This window comes from Vipera ursinii (genome assembly GCF_947247035.1).
Source record: "Vipera ursinii genome assembly, chromosome: 7".
Classification (NCBI taxonomy): Eukaryota; Metazoa; Chordata; class Lepidosauria; order Squamata; family Viperidae; genus Vipera; species Vipera ursinii.
In genome coordinates this window covers 265,290-290,429 of record NC_139521.1, presented here as the reverse complement: position 1 = coordinate 290,429, position 25,140 = coordinate 265,290, and the positions used below count along the sequence as shown (strand labels likewise).

The window sequence follows — 25,140 nt, the reverse complement described above, 5'->3', positions numbered from 1 at the left end:
TACTGTAAACACCATTTCCCAAACAAACCTGGAACTATGTTAAAATTGGAGCATGAGAAAATGTTAAGCTTCAGTTTGTATATTATTTTAGCATATTTATTATTTTCAGTTAGACGCTTTCATTTGAACACGTTCGCTGACTTCAACTGTTCTGTGGTTTCATAGCCAGCTCCTTCCGGGATCATCCCTGATGCTTTTCTTTCTTGACTTGGTCCTTATTTTGGGGGGGAAATGGGGGGGGAAAGAGGAGGAGATGCCGAGTGCTGCAGAAACTGAAGCTCTTGGCCTCGGGTGCCAGAAAAAAGGGGGTTGCCGTCTGCCCCTCGCAAGCCCCCCAGCCAGTGTCTAGAGGGAGAGCCGCCTCATGGGACCTTCCTCCCGGGAGGCTGGTCTGGAGAGAGGTTGATTCTGCAAATATTTAGCTCCGTGGCGAAGGCTCTGGCTTTCTGGTAGAAGAAGAGGGACATCTCTCGGTCGATAAGGAAATTGTGGTAAATTATGGCCAGTCTGGTGTAAATCTTCAGTTGCGCCTTCTTGTTCCCCAAGTCCATGGCAGCAGCCAGGGCCAAATTATAATATCCTGCGGCATCAAAAGGATCCTGAAACATCAAGCAAGAGACTGCGATTACCTTTTTTTTAAAAAAAAATGGAAACAGGCTGGTTGGTAAGTCGAAGCCTAGGAAAACAACAAGGGTGTCCGGGGATTGCCCAGCAGCTGTCCAAACGAAGTCAGAGACGCTGACACGAACTTGGAGTTTTATATAAATAAATACATTTTACGCCTATGTAGCCAACAAACCAGTCAGGAGCATCGTCAGGTAAATCCCGGAGCACCCAAAGGAAAAAGGCGGGAAAAAGGGAGAACTCCCCCTCCACACCCACAGCAACCAATCACAGAGCCAGCACTCTGCAACCAATCAACAATAACAACTCCGCGATCTGCCTCACTCTTGGCTCCTCCTACTGGCTCGGCTCGGCTGGCTCGGCTCGGCAACCCGGAAGTTGGCAGCTTTGGACGCCCGCTGAGGTAAGGCAGCCACAACCTCCCTCCCTTATTCCAACCTCCAATGGCGATTACACAGCCTTCCCACACACACCGTCTCACACATCTGCCACTGAGATTCGGCAAAGGTGGCAAAGCTCATTCTGGGCCAGCGTTTCAAGAAAGGCCAGAGCGCCTTTTGTGGTCAGCCTCCTGCCCTGCCTGCTTCTGCCTGCCTGCCTGCTTCTGCCGGGAAGGGGGCAGGCGACGGGGGGGGGGCGGTTTCGGTGCCGCCACCGCCTCCAGCTGCTTTATTCCCCCTGGGTCCCGTCGCCGTGCCCCTCGCCTGCCTGCCTGCCATGGGGTCCCTCCAGCCATCCCAGCCCCTCAGGACTGTCCCCCACTTTTTTCCTTTCCTCCCCTGGCTTCTTATCGAGTCTAATCCCTGCATTTCGCTTCTGTTGGGGAGTGATAACAGGCCGGGCTTCTCACCCGGCTTCCCAAGCTGGTGGCGGGGAGAGCTGAAGCTTCCTCAGCCTGCAAAGAAGGCAGGAAGGTGCAGAAGAGGGGTGGGTGTGTGTGTAAGAAAGAAAGGTGTGCAAGAACAAGCATCAGTGTAATGAGGACGGCACATGCGCTCATCTAAAATTAGAAGCCTTTACTTTCTACAAAAACATTTTGCACCTTTGAATTATTTGTAAGAGGCTGTGGACTGAAGGCCACAACTTGATTGCCCCTCTCCTTTACACAAATTCTTTAAAAGGGGCCAATGCACTGAGGTGGGGAGAGAGAGAGAGGCAGCAGTCACTGGGGAAAATAGCATTTGAAAAACAATCACAGCCCGAGTTCTCTAAATCAGCAAGGCTTCCTCATCAAATTAAAGGGGAGAGGGACACAGGGGAGCTGCCATTAAGAAGCTATGAATCTTGGGAGATAAAGACCAGCCTCTGCTGAGCTTCTTGTGGATCTCTGCCTTTCTGGTAAGATGATCCAATTTATTTTGGGCAAAACATGACGAAAGCCACCCTTAGCATAGATTGTTTGAAATCATCCCAGCTTCTCCTTCTGTTCTGGTCTGTATTCCTGTGTCTCCCTTCCTAAGTAAAGATTCCACAACCAGGTGAAGCAAAAGGGATTTCCTGTCTTCAGGTTCTTATTCCTGTCTTACCTTCAGGTCGTAGAAGGTGATGTCTCCCAGGAGAAGGTATACTTTGACATAATAGAGGGCTTCCTCGTCAAACTCCAGCGGGGAGGGGCAAAGGGAAATGGCTTTGAGGAAGAAATGCTCAGCCAGTTCACACTGACCCAAGTGATGGTGGATGACCGCCAGGCGGTGGTAGGCCACTCGCTCACTTAGCTGGTCTCCTAGCCAAGAAGCAGAGAGAAAACCAGCCATCAAAGAGAGGAAGACAGCAGGCAGCAGACCAGGGATGATCCTGATTCACCGTGTTTAGGAGTGAACAGCAGGCCCAAAATATGCCACCAGGAGAAACTCAATGTCTCCTTAACGCAAGACTTGGCTCTTCACTTATGCTGAGATACCTGCTTTGATGGCGGCAATAAAATTCATTAAAGTTCCTGAGAACGGTTGTTGGCCACTATGTTTGATTCTACAGAGGATATCTGAGGATGACAGGAAGCATAATTTCCCAGAATAGTTTGGATTTTGACTCGCCTGCTTGGCAAAATACTAGCTGCCAAACAGTCTTTGAAGCCTCCAAAACTGGCCCTTGAGATGTTGCTTCAAGAGCGGTCCAGCCTGAGACATGGGAGTAGGGGCCGAAGGAAAAACAGTCTCAAAAGAATACCAAATGTAAATACTTTAAACAACTCTGGCAAAACCTGTCAATCCCTGGATTCAGCCCTCCTTTTTTCCCCCTTTCCACCCTGTGCACCGTAGAAGCATTTGTGGAGATTGCACTGACACAAGGCCAACGATACGTCTCTTTAGCTACAACTTTGAATCAAGGGACTGAAGGTTGAATCATGACAACTGGACTAATTTTTTCTTAGCTTGAGATGTTTTGGTGCTCATCCAAGCAGCTTCATCAGCCAGAGCAAGTCAAGTGAGCAGAGAGTCATTCAACCTTCAGACACCTTTGCCTGTATGACGAAGAGTCTTCATCGACCTATTGCAACGCATTTTTGGGAGAAAATCCCTGAGGTTGGTGTGGCAGGCATTGGTATGTTCCAGTGATTCTCTGCCTAACTAGCTTGCTCTGACTCATGAAGCTGCTTGGATGAACAATAAAACATCGGAAGCTGACAAAACAATTAGTTGCCACGATTCAACCTTCAGACACCTTTGCCTGGATGACCAAGAATCTTCATCGACACCCCCAGGTGACTTTCGGAAATGCATTAGACAGGTTTACCTAAATTGACACTGAGCATTAACGAAGTCTGGGCGTATCCGAGACATTCTTCATACTTCTGTAAGGTCAAGAACAACCCAACCAACTTGTTGAAGAGGCGAAGTTCAGCGCTGCCGTTTTTGGCCTTCATGGCGAGTGGCAGAGCCTTGTCCTAAAGCAAGAGCGGGAGAAGAACGCAAAGGGCTGTCTGGCGGAATGTAACGTCACAAAGGTATCAGTCACTCAGCCTTATCTGCCCAATGTCTGGAGGACAACCCGTGAGAAGGTGGGAAGAGTATACCCACCCTGTAGAAGGGCGCTGCCCTTTCCTTGTCCCAGTCTCCATTGAAAAATATGTCTCCCGAGGCTTCGAGCATTTCCATTTCTAAATTGGGGTCCTGAGAACTCAGAGCCGTGTTGTGAGCAACCTAGGAGGAAAGGAGGGTTCTGCCAGATGGAGCAAGACAAAAGGAACAGTTCCAACAGGAGCGCAACACAACCAAAAGCTGCTTCTAATCCACTTTTTCTCCCCTTCTTCCAGTGTTCCATAAATAGACCTTATGGAATTAGAACTGCTGCTAGCCGCCTCTCCCTGGTGTCACATTTTACATTTGAATAAGAACTGGGTCATTTCCTCTTTGCTGGAAATGTAGGAGATCTTCTTGAATCACTCCAAATCCCATCATTTCAGCTAAACTTGGTGATGCTAAAGGCACCAGAGAGAAGACGGTCTAGGCAAGAGCAACTCTGGCTGAGGAATTCTGGGAGTTGAAGTCCACAAGTCATAAAAGGGCCAAGTTTGAAGACCTCTGTTCTAGGCAGTTATGTCAAATTTATTACACAGGTAGCCCTTGTTTTACAACCACAATTATGACCAGCAACTCAGTCATTAAGTGGTTGCTAAGTGAAACCATGACTGTGTTCATGGTCTTAATTCAGTTTTCCTTTGCTTTACAGACTTGCAAAGGTCATAAATGCAAGAATTAATTTCTCACTGTTGAAACTGTGAGTGGTGACTTAACGAGTCAGTCACTAAACAAGGACTATTTATGTAGCATGTTGAAAGATATTCGCTTAATTTAGACCACCAGCTTGGTAACATTTGAAAAACACTGAACCTGAAACACGTATTTCTAGATTTGCTGTCAGTGACCTCCCCAGATCATTCCTCTTACCTGGATATAAACGTCAACTAATTCATTCTCCCGCAGTGCGTAGTAGATCTTTCCTGCCTGAAGCCAGGCCTGAGCCTCCTTGCTTTTGGCCTGAAGATCGATGAATATCCCAAGGCTTCTCTTGAGGTAGTCCAGGGCAAAACGGCAGGCCCTGAAGCGGACAGAGAAACACCATCCGGCTGACCTTGTACTGTTACTCTCAAAACCTCTGAGGACCAACCAACCAATATACTTTGGTATATTGTGGATCCTTTACTTTAGATCCTTCTGCCATACTCAGGAAACCCATGAAACCAAAGCCATGTTTGAGAGGCTTCCCGTTCAGTTCAGAACTGAAGAGGTTTCTTAGATAAGAAGCAAAACATTGTCAAAGAAAACACTAAGAAAGTCCAGTTGCCTTTTGGGGGGAAAAAGCACCTTTGGGAGTGACAGGGGAGAATTGTACATTCAGATTTGCAAGTTCCTGTTAATGTAGCTTTACAATAAAGCAGAATTAGCTTATCCAGCCATGTTTCCTATCTGGTTTACCTGGAAGGCTAACATCAATCTTGCAAATCTGACAGTACAAAACTCCCACTATCACCATTATAGCCTGATAACTTAAAGAGACTCTGTCCTGAGCCGGTTGCTCTGTCTGCTGTGGGATATTCTCCCTCTTAGCAGCTGTGGAAACCATTCTGGTTAGAAACCTCTTGGAGACTGTGATCAAACTAACGACACTTGGACAGAAATATGACTAGATCTATAGTAACATCAACACCAGCCCTGCAAGTTAGAGATCCTCATGCAGAACTGCAGTCAACCAATCTCTCCCTGCTGGTGGAATTTTTGTCTGGCATGGTTCCTGCACCACACAGGGATAAAAGTGGAGCACATAAAGCTCTCAGGATGAGAGAATTTAGACAAGCTCCACCAGTTGAAATTCTGCTTGTCGTGAAACTCGTAAAGTCAGAAGGAAAGTGGCAGGCCAGGGTCCTCCAGGGCTTTCCCTGCAGTATCGTAAGCCGGGTCTTCTCAGCACCACTTTCGCAAGCCTGTTTCTGTGGGTCTCTTAACTTCAAAGACTGGAATGCCTGACCCCCTTAGAGAGAATGTAGGCATCCTGCAGCAACTGTGAGGAAAGGCTGAACAACGCGGCTTGTCCAGCGGCTTGTCCCTGCCAGGACAGGGTAAACTGGCTCGCGATGATGGAAACTTTAATCCCAGACATCAGAAGAGGGCCTGTTCTTGGGATAAAATAACTTTTTGTCCAGAAGAACAGAGACTCTTCTGCCTGCAAAAGGGCACTTTTGTGTCCAGCTCAGTAACAAAGTGGCCGAGTGTCAAAACCCTCTTCATCTGAAAGGCAGAAGCTTGTGCATTGCAGTTCCTACCTTTCTGTTCCCAGAGACAGATAGAGCTGGCTCATGGTCTCTAGCACCTGCCCTTCCATGACCTTGTCAGACATCCTCCTAACCAAGGTGAGCTGATATTCGTTGTAAAGGACACACTGTGCTGGATCTGGGACAACCATGCTGTAGAAATGACACAGATGCTGGACGGCCTGGAGTTGCCCTAGAAAGGAGGAGTGGTTGGCCAATTAATGCAACAAAGTCAACAGCAAGACACCTTCAGCCCCCACAGCTTTTCATCAGTCTACAGAGCAGCCATTTATGTGCGTCAAGGAAGAAGGCATGAGAAAATCTTACTCTACACAGAACCTTGCTCAAAGCATAATCCAAAGAATTTGCAAAGTTTTAGAAACTTACCAGTCCTTTGGGTATTGAAAGTAAGAATAGGAATAACAGAAGGAGGAGGAAGAGGGGACAGAAGCTGCTACCGTCTCTTCTTGTGTCTTCTATCCCTTTATGGTTCCAGATCATAGCAGAGGGAAAAGCGAAGACATCAAGCAGACTTGCCTTGAAATGTGTGTGAGCAGACAAAAGAAAGTTGAGTAACGCCCTCAAACCATAAGATATCCAGCTTAGCTCCTCCGGGCAGTGGCTCCTCACCTTGGTAGCTAGGTAAAAGCTGCACATTATTTATACTAATTGTGAACCCGGGAAATGAATTTACCTTCCACATCCTCGAGTTTCATTGCAATCAGAAAGGCCCACTCATAGCAACTCCGCCCCTTCTCCTTCTGAACCCCATGGGCATAGTGGCGCCCCAGCCGGAGGAGGATGGCCACGAAGTTCCCCCCACATTCTCCACTGGAGAGTTGGGAGAAGAGCTGGATGGCTTTGATCAAGAAACATTCCCCCAGGCCTTGGGCAGATGAGCGCAGGCACAAGACGCCCAGGTTGGCCAAAGCCACCGCCTCATTAGCCATGCTTCCCAACTCTCTGGAAATGCTCAGAGCTTTGAAGTAGCTCTCTGCAGCTCGCCTGGGCTGGTTCTGCCGTCTCAGACTAATGGCCGCCATGTTATGGATGACACCCAACTGCTGGCGGGTGCTCCAGCGGGACTCTGTGACTGCATTTAAAATGTGCAGAGCCGTCTCATTCTGCTGAAGGAGGATGTAGAGCCAGCTCAGGAAAATGAAGTGGTCAACAGTGTCTTCCAGCTGTGCACTCATGTTCAGCTCTAGAACCTCCTCCATGTAACCAATGGCTTTTTTGTATTGCTTGTATCGGCTATGCAGCTGAGAAAGTTCATAGTAAATGATGCTGCACAGTTTCTGGCAGCCCCTGCTCCCTTCCAGCTTGCTAAGCAGTTCTCTGAGGTAAAAGGCCATGAGGGAAGGGTGCATTTGTCCCCCAGGTGTGGGACTGTGGACTGCGGAGGAGTTCCTTAACACCAAATCAATACTCCTGAACAACTCCTGCAGAGAACAGGAGCTGTGGGAAGACACCACCTTGGCGCAGCTGAGCGCAAGACGGGGCAGGCACTTCTTGCTGTAGAGTTGTCCAAGCTTTAAGTAGCAGTCCACGGACCCTCTGCCGTTGGGCAACCCCTGGCCCATATTCAGCAGTTGCTGCAGCCTTTCCAGGAAGGGGGCCGGTTCCTGCCCTTGCTTGAAGCTCAGGCAATGCTTTGCCAGCAGGAAGCAGGCTCTGGCCTCAGCGTTTCTGCTCTGGCTGAGCACGGCCCTTTTCAAGGCGTATTTCAAGATCTCTAGTGACATCTCTGCACCGTCTGTGTCGCTGGACATGCCCATCAGCAAAGAGGCAGCTTTGTCAAGGAAGCAAGCACTTTTTTCCATGTTCTTCTGTTTCAGGTAAATGCCTGTTAGATGGATATAGAGAGTAGCTACCAAGTGGAGGTCACGAAAATCCCCCCGTAGAGTTGCCAGAGCTTCTTCAAAATACACCCGAGCCTGAGACAGCTTGAACTTCCAGAGACTCATTCTCCCCAGCAGGTAGCACAACCGCGTCATGGCCCAGGGCAGGTCGGCTTGTCTGGCCACTGCCCGGGCTCGAGCCAAGAAATCCATCAGCTCTTGCTCAGTGGCATCACCATGGAAGGACATCTTGAGAAAGGACAACGGAGGGTCGTAGAGGCCCCCGAAGCCATCTTCGTAGCCTTCCCGATTCAAAAATGACAATAACGAATCAAGAATTTCTGGCCCCAAAGTACCATCCTGGCACACGGAGAAATGTGGCTTCTGCAAAAGGGGAGGATCCTCCTGCCTGTCAGAAGTGGGGGGCTGCTGCTTCTTATCCTCAGTCAGTTGAAAGTCCTTCATCTTCATTAGTGACCGCACCGCTCTGCATGGAATTGGACTCTCCTTTTCATTAAAGAAGGAAGGTGGCATTTCTGAAAGACAAAAAAAAGAAGTTTTTGGATCACTCCTTGACAAGTTTCCCTCTGTTGCTTCTTGTCTTTCCCTCAGGCCCTTCGGAGAGTAGGTTGAACCCTCTCACTCTTCTCTGTGGAAGCCCCTCAAACGTCAGAAGACTGCTATCATGTCACCCCTAGTCCTTCTCTTTAGACTACATATAAAACATAACTTCATTAGGTATCTTCATTAAAGGTACCACATAAAGCTTCCATCACACTTCATGTTAGACCAATGTTTCCTCCTCCACCTTGTTTTACACTTAAAAAAAGGAAAATGTCCCCTCCCTCTTGAATCTTTACACCTTTTACCTTGTTCACGAGGTTTTTGAAGGCCAGCATCATTCTCTGCATCTATAAGATGAGACAAATGAGGACATTGTTCAGCCCATGTTTGGCTCATTGACTGTCTACTGTGGGAGGCCTAATACTGTAGTGAGACTCGAACTCCCCTCCTGGTGCATCACAGGGGATTCTGCAACACCCTGGGGACAGTGAGTGGCAGTAAGCAGACCTTCCAATTTTTCTTAAGTGCAGAAAAGCTGAGAAATGACCTATTAAATCCTTTGAAATTGAGGAAAATCATATTCTGGCTATATTCATTCTCATTTAAGCTTCATCCTGCTGAAATATCCAAATGATTGAATCTTTAAATTCACGCTCATTCAGTTCCTTGAGCTGGAGGCTAACGAAATGTAAGTGATATATAACTTGGTAGTCCATACAGCCACTTGTATTTTTCTTTTTATCAAAATGTCAAATCCAAGAGGCGCCCAGAAGCCTTGCACCTACATTCTGCACAGGAACTGCTCACCAATTTGATAGATGCTGCAAATATTCTCCTGGGAGGTTTGTGTCAAGAGCCTGGTCAGGTTATCCAAAAGGGATTCCTCTTTCATGAAAGAATCACCGTCTTCCTCGAAGAAATCCATGTATGGAAGTCTGAGAAAGGGAAAAATATGGCAATTTTAGGACATGTATGGCTTTCCAGGCAAGTCATCCTTACCAAAAAATGAGGAGGAGCAAGGAAGCAGTGTGAAAAGTAGGGGGAAAAATGGGAGATGGGAAGATAAAGGCGTTGGCGACATTATCTTTAAGGAAAGTCTGCTGATCAATCATAAGGCTATCCCATCGGCCATCTTCCTTGATGTTGTGTTGTGGGTTCTGAAGAGCAGGAAGGACGCCGAGATGAGTACAGCATGGCAGATCTTTATTAGGTGGAGGTGACTGTACTGGGGAATAGGGGTTACCTGCCCTCCTTTTATACCTGGCCATGTGAGCAGCCGGCCAATCGGTTTGAACCACTGTTTCCCGCCGAAACCTGGGTTCCCGCCAAAACAGTTATAGTTCAACGCCCCCTGTTGGTGACTGCTATGTAAGTGTGTATGTGTTCTCTTCACCTGGATGCATAACACTTGATGCAGAGAAAGGGACACAGATCTGCTTCATTATCACCAACCCAGGTCAGAAACAACCTTTTCTGCCTCACCTGACGTGATACATGACAAGTGTCATTGGCTTGAAGGGTGCTTACTCTGCATTGATGGCCACGAAGCCCTCGGGCTCCACACAACTGCTCTGCACAAAGCCAACCTGGCCCGTAGAGAGTCGCCTTCCCACAAACCAAGGCATGCATTTCATGAAATAGCCAATGATTTCAATTGTGTCTCCTTTTTGGAAACTGATCTCGTCTGGCACAACACTTTCATGGCTGACGACTGCGGCAGATAATCCTGTGGCTGGACGATACAGAATTGGGAAGATATCAAACAAGTCCATAACATGTCAGAGATGTTAATTTTAATGTTACAAGTTTCACAGAGAGTAACATTAGAAATAGGAGGTCATTAAACCCATCCAGCTTAAAAGTGGAGCGTATTTCTTAGTGTATAATAACAACCCCTGCAATAACCAGAAAAAAAGACCAGATAGAAATAATGAGCTTTGAACATTCCTCATATATGATCCTGATGATGAAGGGGGAGGCGGCAAAGGCAACTGGGGATCCCATGACAGTGCAATGCCTACTGGGGCAAGATGGAGGTCAAATGTTATGGTGAAGAGACCTCTTCAAGATACAGAAGCAGAAATTAAAAGTCCAGTTTTAATTATTGCTCCTTACCCACTTGATCTGTGACTGGAAGTGCAGTTATGCAGGCAAACCCGTCAGAGGCTGCATTTGCTTTCAGAAACCATCTACAAATTCAAGAAAATAATATTCAACCAAACATAAATGGCATCACTGCAACGCATTGAAGATAAGCTAGTCTCCGGAGCTCTCGTTCAGACAGAGAGAAGCTCCGCAAGGGAACTCAGGTACCTACTGGTGGAAGGGCACTGACGTCTCCAAGATATCTGTGGTGTGGCTGTTCCGGACTTGCTCTGGAGCTGCCAATTCCACCTGGCAAATGGCTCTTCGATTGGCTATATCAACATTCTCAGGACAAAACCCAAAATAGGCACCTGAAGGGGAGAAAGCAGCACATGAAACAGAGGGGAAAGTTTGAAGTTGTGGACGCGGTTGTCATTCATCAAAGAGTAACATTATGCTTTGAGTACTACTTGGTGGGAGAGTGGAGACCTCATGATTGAAGTAGCTCTTTTTCCCCCAGGTGGAGCAGATGGGCTGCGAGAATAACCTTGGGAGACAGGAGGAAAAGCTACAGCCAGGACAGCAGTTAGACAAGGAATATGTCAGCCCCTCAAGGTAGTCCAGAGAGGAAACCAAAATCATGAGCAATAACACTCCTTTTAATGTAAAGTTACAGTAACAGGGTCTTGCAAGTCTGAAAGTGCTTCCCCCTCCCCTGCCTAGGGAGGGTCCCTTCTGAGACCTCACTTCCTGCTATCCCTCCACCTGGTACCAGCCAGTCCTTAGGCCCTTTGTTGCGCTTGTATTTGAGGAATCCAGAAGGCCAGTCCTCCCGAAGGAAGGGCTTGGGAGCTGACTGGGAACGAATTCCAAGCCAGAATTCCTGCTTTCTCAGCTGCCTTGGAGCTCTCCTGTGGCTTGGACTGCAACAAGGACCTTGCTCAGCCACTAGTCGCTCCTTGTTTCTCTGGGAGCCCAACAGCCAGCAGCTATTTTAGTGGCAGGAATGAAAGCTTTTTCCTTTTCCTGTTTGCAGCTTCCCTCTGGTGATGGAGAGATGAAGCAAAGTGCCGACTAAAGGGGAAAAAACAATGCCCCATTTAATTTTTTATGGGCAAAGATTTCAAATTCTCAGGAGGGATTTTTCATCAGTTCTTTAGCCAGAAAGACTGGCCTCAACTGCAAAATGAGTATCTTGTATAACTAAATCCTTATTCTTCATGGTGGAATGGGGGGGGGGAATAAAGGCAGATCAATAGCCCCCCCCCAGGGAAATTCCTGTATTTTTCACTGATCAGCAGCCTTTCCATATTTTGTTCTAATTACAATTTCTGGAGACCTTTCTTTTGAGGTTAGCATCACAGAGAGCATGCTGCAGATAACTGTTGCCAAATGCAACCATGTGTGAATGCAACTCCTCAAGTATGCCTCTCCACACAAACACCGGTTCTGAGCCTTGGCACAGCCGAGGAGACAGACAGACAGACGGACAGAAGTGTGATCCCAGCCAGAACAGAGGCACCTCCATCTCCGAATCCAATTTCCTTCCAACCAACAGAACCTCTTATTTTTTTCTTTATTTGAAGTCATCTATTCCTCCCTCACCCAGGTGGTTATGGAACTGAGGCAGGGCCCAAAGCTTCTGCTCGCATCTCATTCAGCTCATTAAATACAGTTTCACAAGTGCAGATAAAAACTCAGGTACCTTCTTGAATCAAGAGTCCTCTGTACACCCGTTGGAGACAATTCTCATCTAGGAGGACCTCAATTCCAGCAGCTTCTTCTGGTGAAGAGAGCCAGAAAGAGTCGTCCAGCAACAGAGTCTCCAGACAGGGATTTAAGAAACCTATCAAAGGCATTTTTCATATTATCCAACAAGGTTTATTCTTTAAAAACAAGTAGCATTAATCTGAAGCGTATTCTTCCTGGAAGTACCACAATTTTTGATGAGGTACACAAACTCCTTGACCTCCAGATTATTTCTACCCTTAATCCATCCCAGGTTCAAGAAGAAAAGGACGGGCAGCTGTGCCATGGGGCAAAAAGGATCCTTTGATCAATACAAGTTGGAGAATGAAACGTCCTTATTTTGACAATTGTTGGATTTTCTGATTTTGATCATTTCAACCTGAATACAGTAAAATAGTAAAACAGTCCCTAAACTCAAGCCCTTTCCCACCTCTGACCAAAATCTCCCTTTCCTGATCCTTCCAGCAGCAAAAACTCCCCTGGGTGGGACTGGCAGATTGGGGCCGTGGCCGTGTTGCTTTCCACCCCCACCCCAGTTATTTGCCTTGTAGTGTAACAAAACAGATTGTATATTCCTGAAGCTGTATATTGTATATTCTTGAAGCTGTCCTTGGATGGGGAAGGAATAAGTGGGCAAGGCGACTTTCACAACCCTAGCAGTTCTGTCAATCATTTCTCTCAGCTCAGAGGTTGAGAAAACTAGAGAGGAAGAAGAGGGGCAGTCGGTGCAGCAGAGGCAAACAAACCTGCCCAAAACCACGGTTAGATCTTGGACTCAGGGAGGTGGATCCAGTCTGAATAGTTCTGGCCTCTACCCATGAAAACCCCCGGTGTGAAATTAACTGAGGCACTATCAGACACAACATTTAAAACTGGATCTTTAAATTTGCATTTCTTAAACAATTGTCTTCATAGTCACTGGACCAACAACCGGCAAAATACCAAATGTTCTTGTGTGTTGCTTTACCAAGAGAATAGTAAGTTATAAACTTCCAGATTTCCTCCAAGGTCCAAAATGTGATGGCAATGAGGTGGTCTTCACTGTGGATGGACAGCAGTCTGGCCGACAACTCCTGAGGAAGGCAAAGAGGAACTGGGCATTTCTTCTGGGAACAAAACTAGTAAATCTTTGAGCTTAAGTACAAGAAAGTCATAGTGGCAGCCTGATTCTGTATTACACAAATATGGCTGGCCAAAAATGGAAATAGACTTTTGCAGCTAATTTCTGCCTTTCACTGGCCCGGTTACATCTGCTCTTAAAAGTGTTTATAAGTTTGGCAATCATTATTCCATTATGCTATGTGTTTAAAAAAAGTATATTTTCTGAATGGTTTAAGACAATTACATAGGTAGAAACGGAAATTGACCTCCATATAAAGCGCTCTATGGAATCTTGTGAGACAAAAGCACCTCTAAATCTCTTTAGGAAAGGGAGGGGAGGGGGGACCAAGAGGAAAGAGGAACTCACAGGTCAGGAGGTCCAGAACCACTGATCTCCACCACTGTGTTTTCTACTAGCCAAAGGTTCTAGGATCCCAAATTTGGGAAGAGCCCTTGGCTCCATGGGGTTTCCCCAACTCCTTCCCACGTCGCTCTTTCCAAGCACACAGGGGAACTGCAGCGAAGCCTCAACCACCTCCCTCCCTGCAGCTTCCCTACATTCAGGAGAACGTCTGACTTGTGGCAAAAGAGGCCACAGAGGCCCCGCCTGTCAAAAGGAGGAAAACCGTGGCGCAAATGTCCCGTCTCCTCTCCACACCACCCTGGAAATAGATTGGAGGAGCCACTGGGCTCATAAGACAAAGGCCGCCTTTCGTCCTACCTTTACAAACTTACACTAAAAACCGCCACGGCCCCTTGGCTGTCGTTCTCCAGGAGACGGAGTCTTCCCTGCAGATACCCCTGCAGCTGGGAATCGGGAAGGCCTGTCCTTCGTCTGATCAGGGTTATCCTCAGGAAGAGAGCTGAAAATGTCAGGTTTACGGGTGATGGAAACTTCCCCAGGAACAGCCGTTCAGTTTTCCTTTCGCCCTCTCCCTGCTGAAGGCAGTGGGGCTTCCTGGTCTGTTGAGGGCAAAACCCCATCTCCGTTTCTTTTCTGTGGGGCAGCTATGGGGCTCAGTCGTGAGCAAGGGAACTTCACTTTGCATTGCAAAAAGTCAGAAAACAGGCAAGTGAAATAACCGCCACCTTTCCTGAAAAGAGTAATAGAATCTGCCCTGCAAACCCATCCAGAAAAGGAGAGCAGCGGGAGGGACCCTTGGCGTAGAGAGAGATGAAGGAAAGCCGCCAGCCGGGCAATGGCCAGATCAGAGCCCCGGCCAAGAAACCCACTTTGGGAAGCCTCTCAGACCAGCCCTTCCCCAGTGCCCACGAGGAGAAGGGGAGGGAGGGAAGCACTTTCAGACCCGCCCAGAGCTCTTCCAATAGATGTCGTCCTGACCTCCGCGGCTTTGCTCTCCTCCCTCCTCTGATGGACCTTGCCTGGCCGAGGCCTGGTCCAGGCTGCCCAGCAGAGCCCCAGGTTGCCAGCAAGAGGAATAAAGACTTTCCCCCAAGCTCTGAACACCCCCCACCCACCCCGTGGACTGCTTGACCCCCTTCTCCCAGAGCTTCACTTTTCCCTCCTCTGAGGAACTTAATCTCCATTGCAAACTTTATTCTCTTTGGCATAGTTAATTAAATACTCTCCTTTTGTTATAAATTTTGTCTGTAGCCTTGAGTGCTTCCGGGGTAGAAAGACAGGGAATCAGCCCCCAAAATAAAATATAAACATTAGTAAACATTTGAATACCATTCCCGTTACTTATGATAAAAGTATTTATCCATATTTATTTTTGCCTGATTTTATGTATTACTTTAGCTGATGCCCATCTTTCTTTGCTACAAGCCATGGGGTCGTGGCAATTGTGCCCTGCAGCAGGTTTTAATTTGCTGAATCACAAAAGCTTTGGCATCTCAAATTAGTAAAACATTTTGTCAGAAAATGAGATCACAAACTTTCACTCTGGCCAACCAGAGATTATATCGGGGGGGGGGGGGGAAGCATCCCTAAAGCCCAGAGAAGAAACCCATTCAAAAGTTAAGGGGAAGCTGGAAAGATTGGGGGGGGTGTCTGTGTGGCTGGGTGGGTGTCTGTCTGTATATGTGTGTGTTACCTTTCTGTGGCTGCTGCAGTGTAGCTCCCTCCTTCCGCGCTGGAGACGGCAGGGCTTTCGAGTGGGCAGGTGGACATATCCGGCCGTCGGGGTCTGGCTGTCCCAGGAGCTCCGGCTCTTCTTCTTCCCAGCCCGCTGTCTGCCCTGCTCCGGGGTCAAGGGGAGAGCCGAGCGGAGGCTTTTCCGGGGGAAGGACATCGGAGGTGGTGGCCTCAGGGCTCCCGTCAGCTGCTTCTGCTGCCGCTCCTGAGGACTCCATGTTTTCTAGCTGCGGTCTGGGCAGCAGAAACACCTGGTCACACAAGGCCTACATGGCGACAAACCATCTTTGGTTAAAAGATCGCCTTTGCTAGGAGCCAGGCGCTGGGTGGACTTTGACAAGGCGTTTCTTCATCGCCCCTTTTGCACCCTCAGCTGCGCAATAAGACTGTCCGGCTGCATGAACGCAACTAGCTCACGCCTGGGAAGTTTCTGGAGCACCTGAAACCGCAGTTCATCAATTTAATAGGAAAGCGAGTTCACCTCCTTTATTCCCGTTCAGCAGTTAGCCGTCCTGCCTAATACTGCTAAGCTTGTAAGCCGCCCTGAGTCTTCGGAGAAGGGCGGGATATAAATGGAATAAAAATAAAAATAAATAAAATAAAATAAAATAATTCCCACGGACAGGTCTCCATTTCTGATAGATCTGAAGAAAGGAAGACACCTGGACACCAGCTCTGCTGAAACAGAGACCCTGAGTCTTGAGAAACGTGTGTGCCGAGGCTGCCTCTTTATTTCCTTGATTTCTGAAAAGATGGGAGACCTGCCTGGGCTCAGAAGGCTCTCCCCGAGCAGTGGAACATCTGCAGCTGTCACGATGAAGTCGGAAGGAAGGGGACCTTCTCAGCTGGGCTCGGCACGGGCCAGGATTCCTCCCTGCCTGTTGGCTGCCGTGGGAGGAATGCTTGCTGGGGAGGGCTGCCAGATGGAGATGGGCACTTTCGTGCTTCCCAGATGCCCGCAACTATCCTAGGGGACGCTCCCGCGGCCCTTTTCCTTCTCAGCCTTGCAAAGGGCATCTTGAGGGCCACTGGGAGAAAAGGGCAGGGAAGGCAGCAGGGTGCAAATCTCAGAGGCCCCTCCCCCTCCTTGCAAGAAGGCCCCGCCCTCCTTTTCTCAGCCACTCAGACTGAGCTATCGGTGCCACTGCAGTGCCCCTTTCCACCAATGGCCCTGGGCCCACCCTGGTGTCCCAGAGCGGGTAGCTGCGTCGGCAGCCTTTCTGACATTCCTGCCAGACGCTGATCCCCTCTCCTTGCTCAGGATCGCCCCTAAAGTTTTGCTCATCGTTCAGGTTGTGGAAAAAAGTTAACACCCAAAGAGCCAACTTAGCAGGCACCTACCTCCTTCAGTCTTGCTCACTCCAGTTTTCGCTCTGCCACTCCAAAAGTGTTGATCCTTCCCTTCCTGTTCAGGCTCCCAGCTCGTCCCCCACCCAGTTCTCTCTCTCTCACAAACACACACACACACTTTCTTTTCCTGTCGGCTGTGGGCTAATCGGGCCCTTTCTGCAAACACAGCACGTTGACCTTTAACAGGCTCTGTTAATCTTCACAGCCTCTTCCTGAAGGTAGGTCTTGCTCAGAAACAGCCTGTCCGACCTCCTGGGCCCAAGTGAATTTATGAACCTCTTTTCCCCCAAGAATTGCAAGAGCCAAAATATCCCTGCTTCCTCCTAGCCGCAGTTGTCAGCCCTGCCGCTCTGGCCCCCTGGAAACTGCTGCCGGCCAGGAAACCCTCCAGAGACCAGGCGAAGGGGTGGCTTTCGAACCCAGGGGCCTTCAGAGCCCCCAACAGCGCAGGGAGGGGCAACTCCTGAGCCGGCTGCAAATTAACCCCCAACGGTTTGAGGACACTTGTTGCGATGCTTCAGGTTTGCACAAATTGAACAGACTGAGAGTGACCAGACATTGAGGTTGACCTCAACACCCAAGGACCCCACTCAGAAGCCCCATTTGGCCCCATTTTCTGGATCAAGGACTGCACAGTCTCTTGTTTCACCTTCACGGGGCCAGTCCAGGCAGCGGTGCTGAGACTCAGTGGAGCTTTTGGAAAGCAGCCCAGCTCCCTTTTCTCACCTGTCCAAGCTTGGAGCACAGAAATGACCTTCTCTCCCACCCCCACCCCCACCACACACATGCCTGGAGTTCCTCTCAATGGCTCATGAATTACAGAGCCTGGAGTGGATTGCTCTAAAGATGGGCTTCTTCTGCCTCCAGACCGTTGCCTTGGATGCCCAATTCCTCAGGGTGGGGGTCTCTCACTTCCCTAAAATGCCACAACAGAAACATCTGTGAAAGTGCCAAAGATGCTCACAAGAGGGGAGAGTTAAGAGAGGCTCCACCATTGGCTAATTGATGCTGCAGGAAGCTTTTTGCTTTCCTTTCTTAACTATAACCGCCATTGCTGTGTCGTCTTCAGCCTGTCCTTTGGAAGCTCAAGGGGCAAAAACTCCTTTCTCAGGGGAATGGAAGGAGAGCTGGACAGCAGCCCCAAAGCACCCAAGAGCCCCCAGCTCATCTGAGTTCTGGAACTGGTGGAGCAAATAATTTGTCTCCTGCTTCACCACCTAGCCATCCATGAGGGAGGTTTGGAGTGTGCAGGAGGCGCCACCTGCATCTTGGGGGGGGGCTTCCTTTCCCTGCAAAGGGCCAAGCAGAGGTGCTGCTGGACAGGGGTAGGGGATGACCTGATGGGCCCGTGCCAGATGGCCAGAGGCCATGTCTGCATTTGCCCCCAAAGCCTGGCGTCTCCCCGAGGCCTGCACAGGAAGGGAGGGGGGCAGGCGCAGAGCCCCCCCTGCTATGAATGCATGGTCCCCTCAAGGACACCTGGCTTCACAGGGCCCCTAGAAGAACTGGGAGCAGCTATTTAATATGGGAATTGTTTCTGAATTGTTCCCGAGATGTTCCTTTTGTGCACCACCCTAGAGTCGATCTGACTAGATCAAATATCAGTACTGACCAGTAAAAAGTGATTGAGGTGTCCATATGAGCGAGAGCAGATTCTATTCATGCCGCAGAGGGCCAACACATGTCGCAGTCAGTTACTGTCCTGGCAGGGCTGGCAGAGAAGAATTGAGACCTCCTCCTCCTCCTCCTCCTCCTCCTCCTCCTCCTCCTCCTCCTCCTCCTCCTCCTCCTCCCTGGGCCTGGAGGGGGGGGAAGGGAGGCTGAGCTACAGCCTTGCTGGAATCCTCTGGCAGGCCTGGGCTCTCCCTTCCTTCTCAGCCACGGAAAGGGGAGGCGAGGGGACAATCGGCCAGGCTCAACCCTCAGGAAGGGATTCTCCTTGCTGAAAAAGTTCTCTGTGAGGATTACCAGGCCTGTCAGAATCTAAATGGACTCTCTCCCTTCTGACAGCAAGTAGGACCCAGATTGTTGAGGGCAATTAAGCTGACTTTGTAATAATGCCGCTTGGGGGGGTGTGAAAGCCCTAATAAGCAGGCATATACATAGAATGAAGGCTACTGCTAAGCTTGTAAGCCGCCCTGAGTCTTCGGAGAAGGGCGGGATATAAATGGAATTAAAATAAAATAAATAAAAATAAAATGACACACATTTGTGGAACTTGGGCGGAATTTCCAATTGATGCCTTCATTTTGATTGGAATTCAGCCACTCGGGTACATAATCTACACTGGGAAGCAGAGGATAACCACGCTGGTTCTGCCGGATCCCTTATCAAGGACAGAACCAGAGACCACAGGATCCCTCTGGCCACCTGGAGGAGCCGGAGCTGGTAGCTCACCAGATGAGCCCCAGAAGCTGTTGCTACGAGAGGCCTGACTGTTGCTACACAATACCGGCATTAGTAACCAATCCCTCTTCCCGTCTTGTTCAATATGGAAACTCGATAGTCCAGTTTGCAGGTAAGAACCCAATTCTAGACCTCATTCCCAGCTCCAACTGGTTTGGCAGAGACCTTCCATCGGGTGGGGTCTGCCGTGGCCTGTTGGGGCCTTAAGTGCATCCATTTCTAGAGCAAGCCTACTGGGCCGGATGACCCGGGGGTCTCGTCATCTCTTGGGTCAGAGTACACATTCTCTGCATGGGGGTGCCCAGGAAGACACACCCCGGGAGTTTCAGCCGGTCCAAAACCGGCTGCCTCCAACCAATACATGCAGCCCCAGTCTTACACCAGCCGTGTTCGCTACCCCGTTCATTTCTCAGGCCAACTTCTTCAAACACTTGCGAGAGGCCTGCGTAGCTTGAATGAATCTGTGTGGCCCGTTAGAGCCGCTAGATGCCCTCTGAGTGGCCCCAGCCTCTCAAGACCAGCTATGAAGAAGCACAATGTTTTGACCACCTGAGGCTCACACCTGGGTCTCTGCATTTTCAGCTCTCTCTCTCTCTCTCTCTCTCTCTCTCTCTCTCTCTCTCTCTCTCTCTCTCTCTCTCTCTCGTCTTACCTAAGTGATTTTCCAATGGTTTCCGCTTACTATAGCATCTGCTATCTGTTTTATATATAGATGGCATTCTAAATCCATTTTAATTTGAAAACCAACCTTAAGCACTTCTGGAGTAGAAAAGTGCAATAACAATATTTTAAATAGACTTTTTTGTTAGACCATTTGATGGCGCACAACATTCTCTTTCCAGATGCCCAGATTTGGACTTCCTTGGTTCTGCTGCACATCAAAACACAAAAACACGACCCCTCCCTTTCCAAATCCCTTTTCGGTGGATCTGCTGTTTTGAATTTCTCCGAAAGGAAGCTGTGGACACAACGGGTGTTGGGATGGTGGGACTCCAGTGCTTCCTTTCATTGTTTCCTTTAGGACCGGCCCCCGTTTCCTGCTTTATTGCCCTGCCCGCTTGGCTGGTTTGCCTGCAGAGTTTCTGCACCGTCTGCTGAGGAACATCCACACGGGGCAGGGGTTGGGCAGGGGTTGGAGCGGAGAGCTGGACAGCATGGGCAGGCAACCAAAGGGATCACGGCTCTCCTCACACCGGAAGCGCATCACGCAGCGCCTTGCTCTACATTTAAGAAGAGCAGCTCCTGAAGAGCATTTAAGTCGCGCCCTTGCACAAACTCTGGCAGTGGGGAGGTTTGGAACAGTCCTCTGCGGCTCTGAATTCCTGTTCGAAAATGGAGACTGTGAATTACTTTGCTGAAAAGAAGGTGCCCCTCGACTCTCACTAGCAAGCCAGGGAATGTCGGGCAGAAAGCAGGTCTGTGTGAGGTGGATCCTGGCTACTCCCAAAGGACTCGGAGTCTCCTTGGTGACCCTCATCAAGTGGAGGGAGAGGAGGGTCAGCTATGGACCAAGTCCGCCGCTCTGTTAACAACTTAGATAATGGAAATGGGGGATGGAGAAAGAGTTGTGGAAGAGGATACTCAACTGTGGGGTTCAACTCATTCTCCACAGGACAGGGACAAAATGTAACATTGTTTTGAGTGAGCGCGAGAGAAGGAGACTTGAGAAGAACAAGCTGAAATTTACCAGAGGTGAATGCAAAGTTCTTGACTTGGAAGGCAGATTTGCAATCCTCAGACTTGATCGCAGCAGCGATGGGTGCCGAGCATTGTCCGGAGGCCTGAAGGGCCTGGCTGGGGAGTGACCATCTCAGAGGAATCTATATGTGGTGGCTAAGAGCCAATGTCGGTGTGATAGCTTATAAGCATTGTGATCAACCAGGGTTATGGGTCCAGGGCAATTCAATTAGCAGACCCAGTTTTGCTTTTGGTAAAAAGCTACGCATATAAGTAGTCATAAAGTACTAGCTTATTGCATACATTTAACTGTATATCCTTGCATTTGCATTCAAAGCAGCATTTTTATCTCTCTCATTCAGAAGTAAGAAGCTCCCTGTGTAATTATTATTATTTTATAAACTGTCTTTCTGACAGTTTATAAATCTTTCCAGCGTTACAGAAGATAGCAAGCAAAATGTACTTTTTTCTCCTAGTAAAAGTTTGGGAAATGTCAACCGTCAACAAACAAATGAACAACGCCCAAAGATCAGAAACTCACAACAGCAACACCTGAAGGGTAACAGGTAGCTGGCTCTACTGGCATTGCCATAATTAACTCAGGATTAAAATGCAGGTCCACACTGAGCAAATGATGGCTTACTGGTTGGATGGCTGCATTTTTATCCCTGTTCTTCACTACTACACTATTATTTGAATCAGAAAAGCAGGTAACATAATTTCATCACCAGGTTTAAGGCTTTTGCCTCCAAAACGCCAGAAAGTGTAACTGAAATATTTCTTCAGTTCCCCACTGTCAACCAATGTTAGCTTTTCATACCTCTACAGAAAGCTGCTAATAAGTAAAAATGATTTCCAAAAAAAAGGGGACCTAGTAGTAGCCACAATTTTGAAAACAAGACTGCAGTCAGGAAAATATTAACCACGTCTCAGAAACAGTCCCTGAAAAATTTCCAGAGCCTCTTACCTCTTTTTGTGGACTCTTGGGGCTATTTGTAGTCATGCCACCAGACCCCAGAAACAGACCAAAAACCTGGTGAGAAGGAAGGATAACGAGATGCAGAGCTGAGGGGGAAAAGCAAAGCAATTTAGCAGCAGGAAAACAGCCAGGGGTGGTTTCAGCCAATAAAGAGGGGAGGAAACCTCAACTTAAAGGGCCAGATGGGGGATTCCCACAAGGCCACTTCTGACCATCACCTGCATTTCCTTCCTTGACTGAGCTCCGTGTATGCGAATTCACCCCAGGGGGAGCTTCCAACAGCTGTTTTTCCCGCCACAAAGGCTGCCTCCTTGCCCACCCTTCTGACGGCTACTCTTCTAGCAGGCACGGCTAAGGAAGCAGGCAGTGCCTCGGCTGTCCCGGGGATCCCATTTGCCAATCAGGTCCTCGGCTGTCTTGGTGCTTTGGGGTCACTTCAACAAGGGAAGGTTAACAGAATTCAGGTATGAGGTACGTGAGGGAAGTCAGGCAATTTGCTTGAAACAACTGGGTAACTCCTGAGACCAGCAACTGGGTGAAGGGATTGGAGCATGTGTGAATTCTCCTCACACAGGGGGAGGAGTGCTCTGTCTGCGCCTCCCTTGCAGCGGTGAGGACAGCGCACACTTGGCCACTTAACTGTGGCTTCACTTGATGCTTCTGGCCTTGGCTCAAGATGGCAAAACTCCAAAGGGGAGCCAATTAAAGCCCAGCTAGGTATTTGTGAGGTGATGTGAAAAGACAAGTGTGGTTTTTTTCTTGTCCCTTTCTTGCATTTGTAGCTTTCTCTTTGATTTCTTCTGTCTTTTTTCTCACTTTATATTAATTTGGTTTTTCAAGTAAAATATTTAATAAAATTATACGACGCCCACAAAAGAAAGAGCCCAGGTTTCAATTTTGCAGTTGTGGCTGCCATTCTGTTTTGACTCCCACCTGGGACGCCAAGGAAAGCCCCAGGAACCAAGTAAGAAAATTCACCTGACAACGAAGCCCAAATACAGATTTCTCAGCAAGAATTCAGCACTTGTTAATTTTAAATAGTCCATTTCTACCGTCTTTTATCTTTTCTTGTTTAATTAGGCAATCAAGTTTGTTTAAAGAACAGAATGGCGGGGTCTACAGGGGCCTCTCAGGGTGGGCGAGGGGACCCGATGAATCTCATAAGACTGGATTTTTATGGTAATAATAATAATAATAATAATAATAATAAGAAGAAGAAGAAGAAGAAGAAGTAGTAGTTGTTGTTGTTGGAAGGTACCTTGGAGGTCATCTAGTCCAACCCCCTGCTCAGGCAGGAAACCTTATACCATTTCAGGCAAATGGCTGTCCAGTCTCTTCTTAAAAACCTCCAGTGTTGGAGCATTCACCACCTCTGGAGGCAGGTTGTTCCACTGGTTAATTGTTCTAACTGTCAGGAAGTTTCTCCTTAGTTCCAGGTTGCTTCTCTCCTTGACTAGTTTCCATCCGTTGCTTCTTGTCCTGCCTTCTGGGGCTTTGGAGAATAGCTTGGCTCCCTCTTCTTTGGGGCAGCCCCTGAGATATTGGAAGACTGCTATCCTGTCCCCCCTCACTCTTCTCTTCGTTAAACTACACATACCCAATTCCAGCAACCGTGTATGTAAACATGGGGGGCTTTGAGCGCACCCTCATGACTCCCCCCCTCCTTTGTTTTTCTTTATCTCTCTGGACTTCACAGGCCCAAAAAATGAAGCTCATGAACCGCTCCTCAAGGAGTAAGACTTGCTGCCCTGTAGACCTCTGTGTGTTACAAGAATAATAATTAAGACTACAAGAGCAGCCTCGGTTTAGCAAACGGGCACCAAATCTTTTTTGCTTGTTTGTTTTTAACAAACACGTGTCCTGCCTCCCAGGAACCTGTCCTGACAACTATCCAGAATATTGGATATGTTTTCATTTGATTTTTATCTGGCCTTCTGAATTAGGATGAAGCTGGCTTCGACTAGACCAGGGGTAGGCAACCTCGGCTCTTTTATGACTCTTGGACTTCAACTCCCAGAATTCCTGAGTCAGCTCAGGAATTCTGGGAGTTGAAGTCCATGAGTCATAAAAGAGCCAAGGTTGCCTAGCCCTGGACTAGACTATTATTCTTTTCCACATTTCCATATGAATACGGTCTTTCTCAACCTGTGCAATTTTAAAGACTGTGGACTTCAGTCCCCAGAATTTGGGAAGTTGGAATCCTCTGCCTCAGCTGCCCAGCTGGAGGAAATCCAGCAGCAATGCATCAGATTCCATCCGGGCACCCTGAATTGTCCTCAGATTGTGAACATTTAATGGAGTGTGCACATCGGTCATAACTCGTGACGGTCATAAATTGGATCAGCCACCAATGCGATTTTACAGCTTTTTTTGAGGCGGTTGTAAAGCAACTGCCACAGTTGTTAAGCAAATGCCACAGTCATTAAGCGAAGCAAGGGTCCGTTGTAGGCCAGTTTTGCTGCTTTTTGAGAAAACTCTCATAAAATGCCGGAAATGGCCATATATACAGCCCGGTTGCCAAGCTCCCAAGTTTTGAATCAAGGTCATAAATGCCCCCTGGGGGGGATGGGGGTGTCTTTCACAACTTCAAGTCAAAGACTAGTATTTTGTAATATAAATTATAGGAAAAGAATAATAACAGCTTTATTGTTGCAGTAGTTATTAACATCGTTATTAAAACATGGAATTTTCTTCGTTTTGCTTACTTTATTATTTGCATTAAAAGAATACTAACCATCAACCCTGCTTGAGCTAGGAAAAATGCCCCAGGCAGCCTGAGCCGCCACAGACAGGTGCCGGGAGGGGGGATCCCAAACCAGGGGGGAAAAAAGCCCCAATCTTTGGCACAGCCTCGGTCCTGGGAGCCGGGAGGGCCCAACCACTCCGGGACCAAAAATACAATTAAACCCCGAGTTTGCCGCAGGGCCGGAGAGGGCTCCCGACTTCGGGAGCAGCGGGGTCCTGGCTCCGCGGCCGAGGCATCCGTGCCGACTTTCAGCGTGGTTTTTTGGGTGGGCAGACCGCCCCAGGCGGCCGTTCCCGCGGGAGCGGGTCTCCGCCGAGGGACGGAGCAGCCTGCAGACCCGCGGCGGATGCGGGCAGGTCTGACCCGCTCTCGTCCGCGACCTTGAGCTGAGCCCGGGAAGAGCCGTCCGAAAGCCGCCTCGACCCCCGGCCCGCATCGCCGGGGCCCGCCGTCCATCCAGACCCCGCCTGGCCGCCCCCAAGAGACGCGTAGTAGCAGCCCGTCCAAGTTTGCGCTCAGCCCCCCGCCTCCCCGTCCTGCAAAGCCCGCTATGAGCTTCACCGCCCCCCCTCCGCGCCCAGCTGCCCCTTCCCCGCCCCCCCCCGGCAGGTGGGGGACCGCAGTGTTCCCCCCCCAGCTACTTTGGGGCGCCACTGGCCGCCACCTCTGGGC

The 25,140-nt window shown here is 48.8% G+C and overlaps 1 protein-coding gene across 1 annotated transcript; it reads right to left on the bottom strand.

The window, feature by feature from the left end:
* Positions 1 to 102: 102 nt before the first annotated feature.
* Positions 103 to 24,924, bottom strand: SH3TC1 (SH3 domain and tetratricopeptide repeats 1; the record flags this gene model as incomplete). The annotated part of the gene is made up of 17 exons (XM_083368050.1): positions 103 to 599; positions 2,151 to 2,347; positions 3,358 to 3,508; positions 3,642 to 3,764; positions 4,512 to 4,662; positions 5,885 to 6,065; positions 6,567 to 8,249; positions 8,583 to 8,624; positions 9,085 to 9,212; positions 9,805 to 10,009; positions 10,393 to 10,466; positions 10,595 to 10,733; positions 12,068 to 12,208; positions 13,079 to 13,184; positions 13,948 to 14,075; positions 15,270 to 15,576; positions 24,622 to 24,924. The coding sequence occupies 17 exons, from the start codon at positions 24,922 to 24,924 to the stop codon at positions 363 to 365; spliced, it is 4,296 nt and encodes a 1,431-aa protein (XP_083224176.1). The 3' UTR covers positions 103 to 362.
* Positions 24,925 to 25,140: the final 216 nt, after the last annotated feature.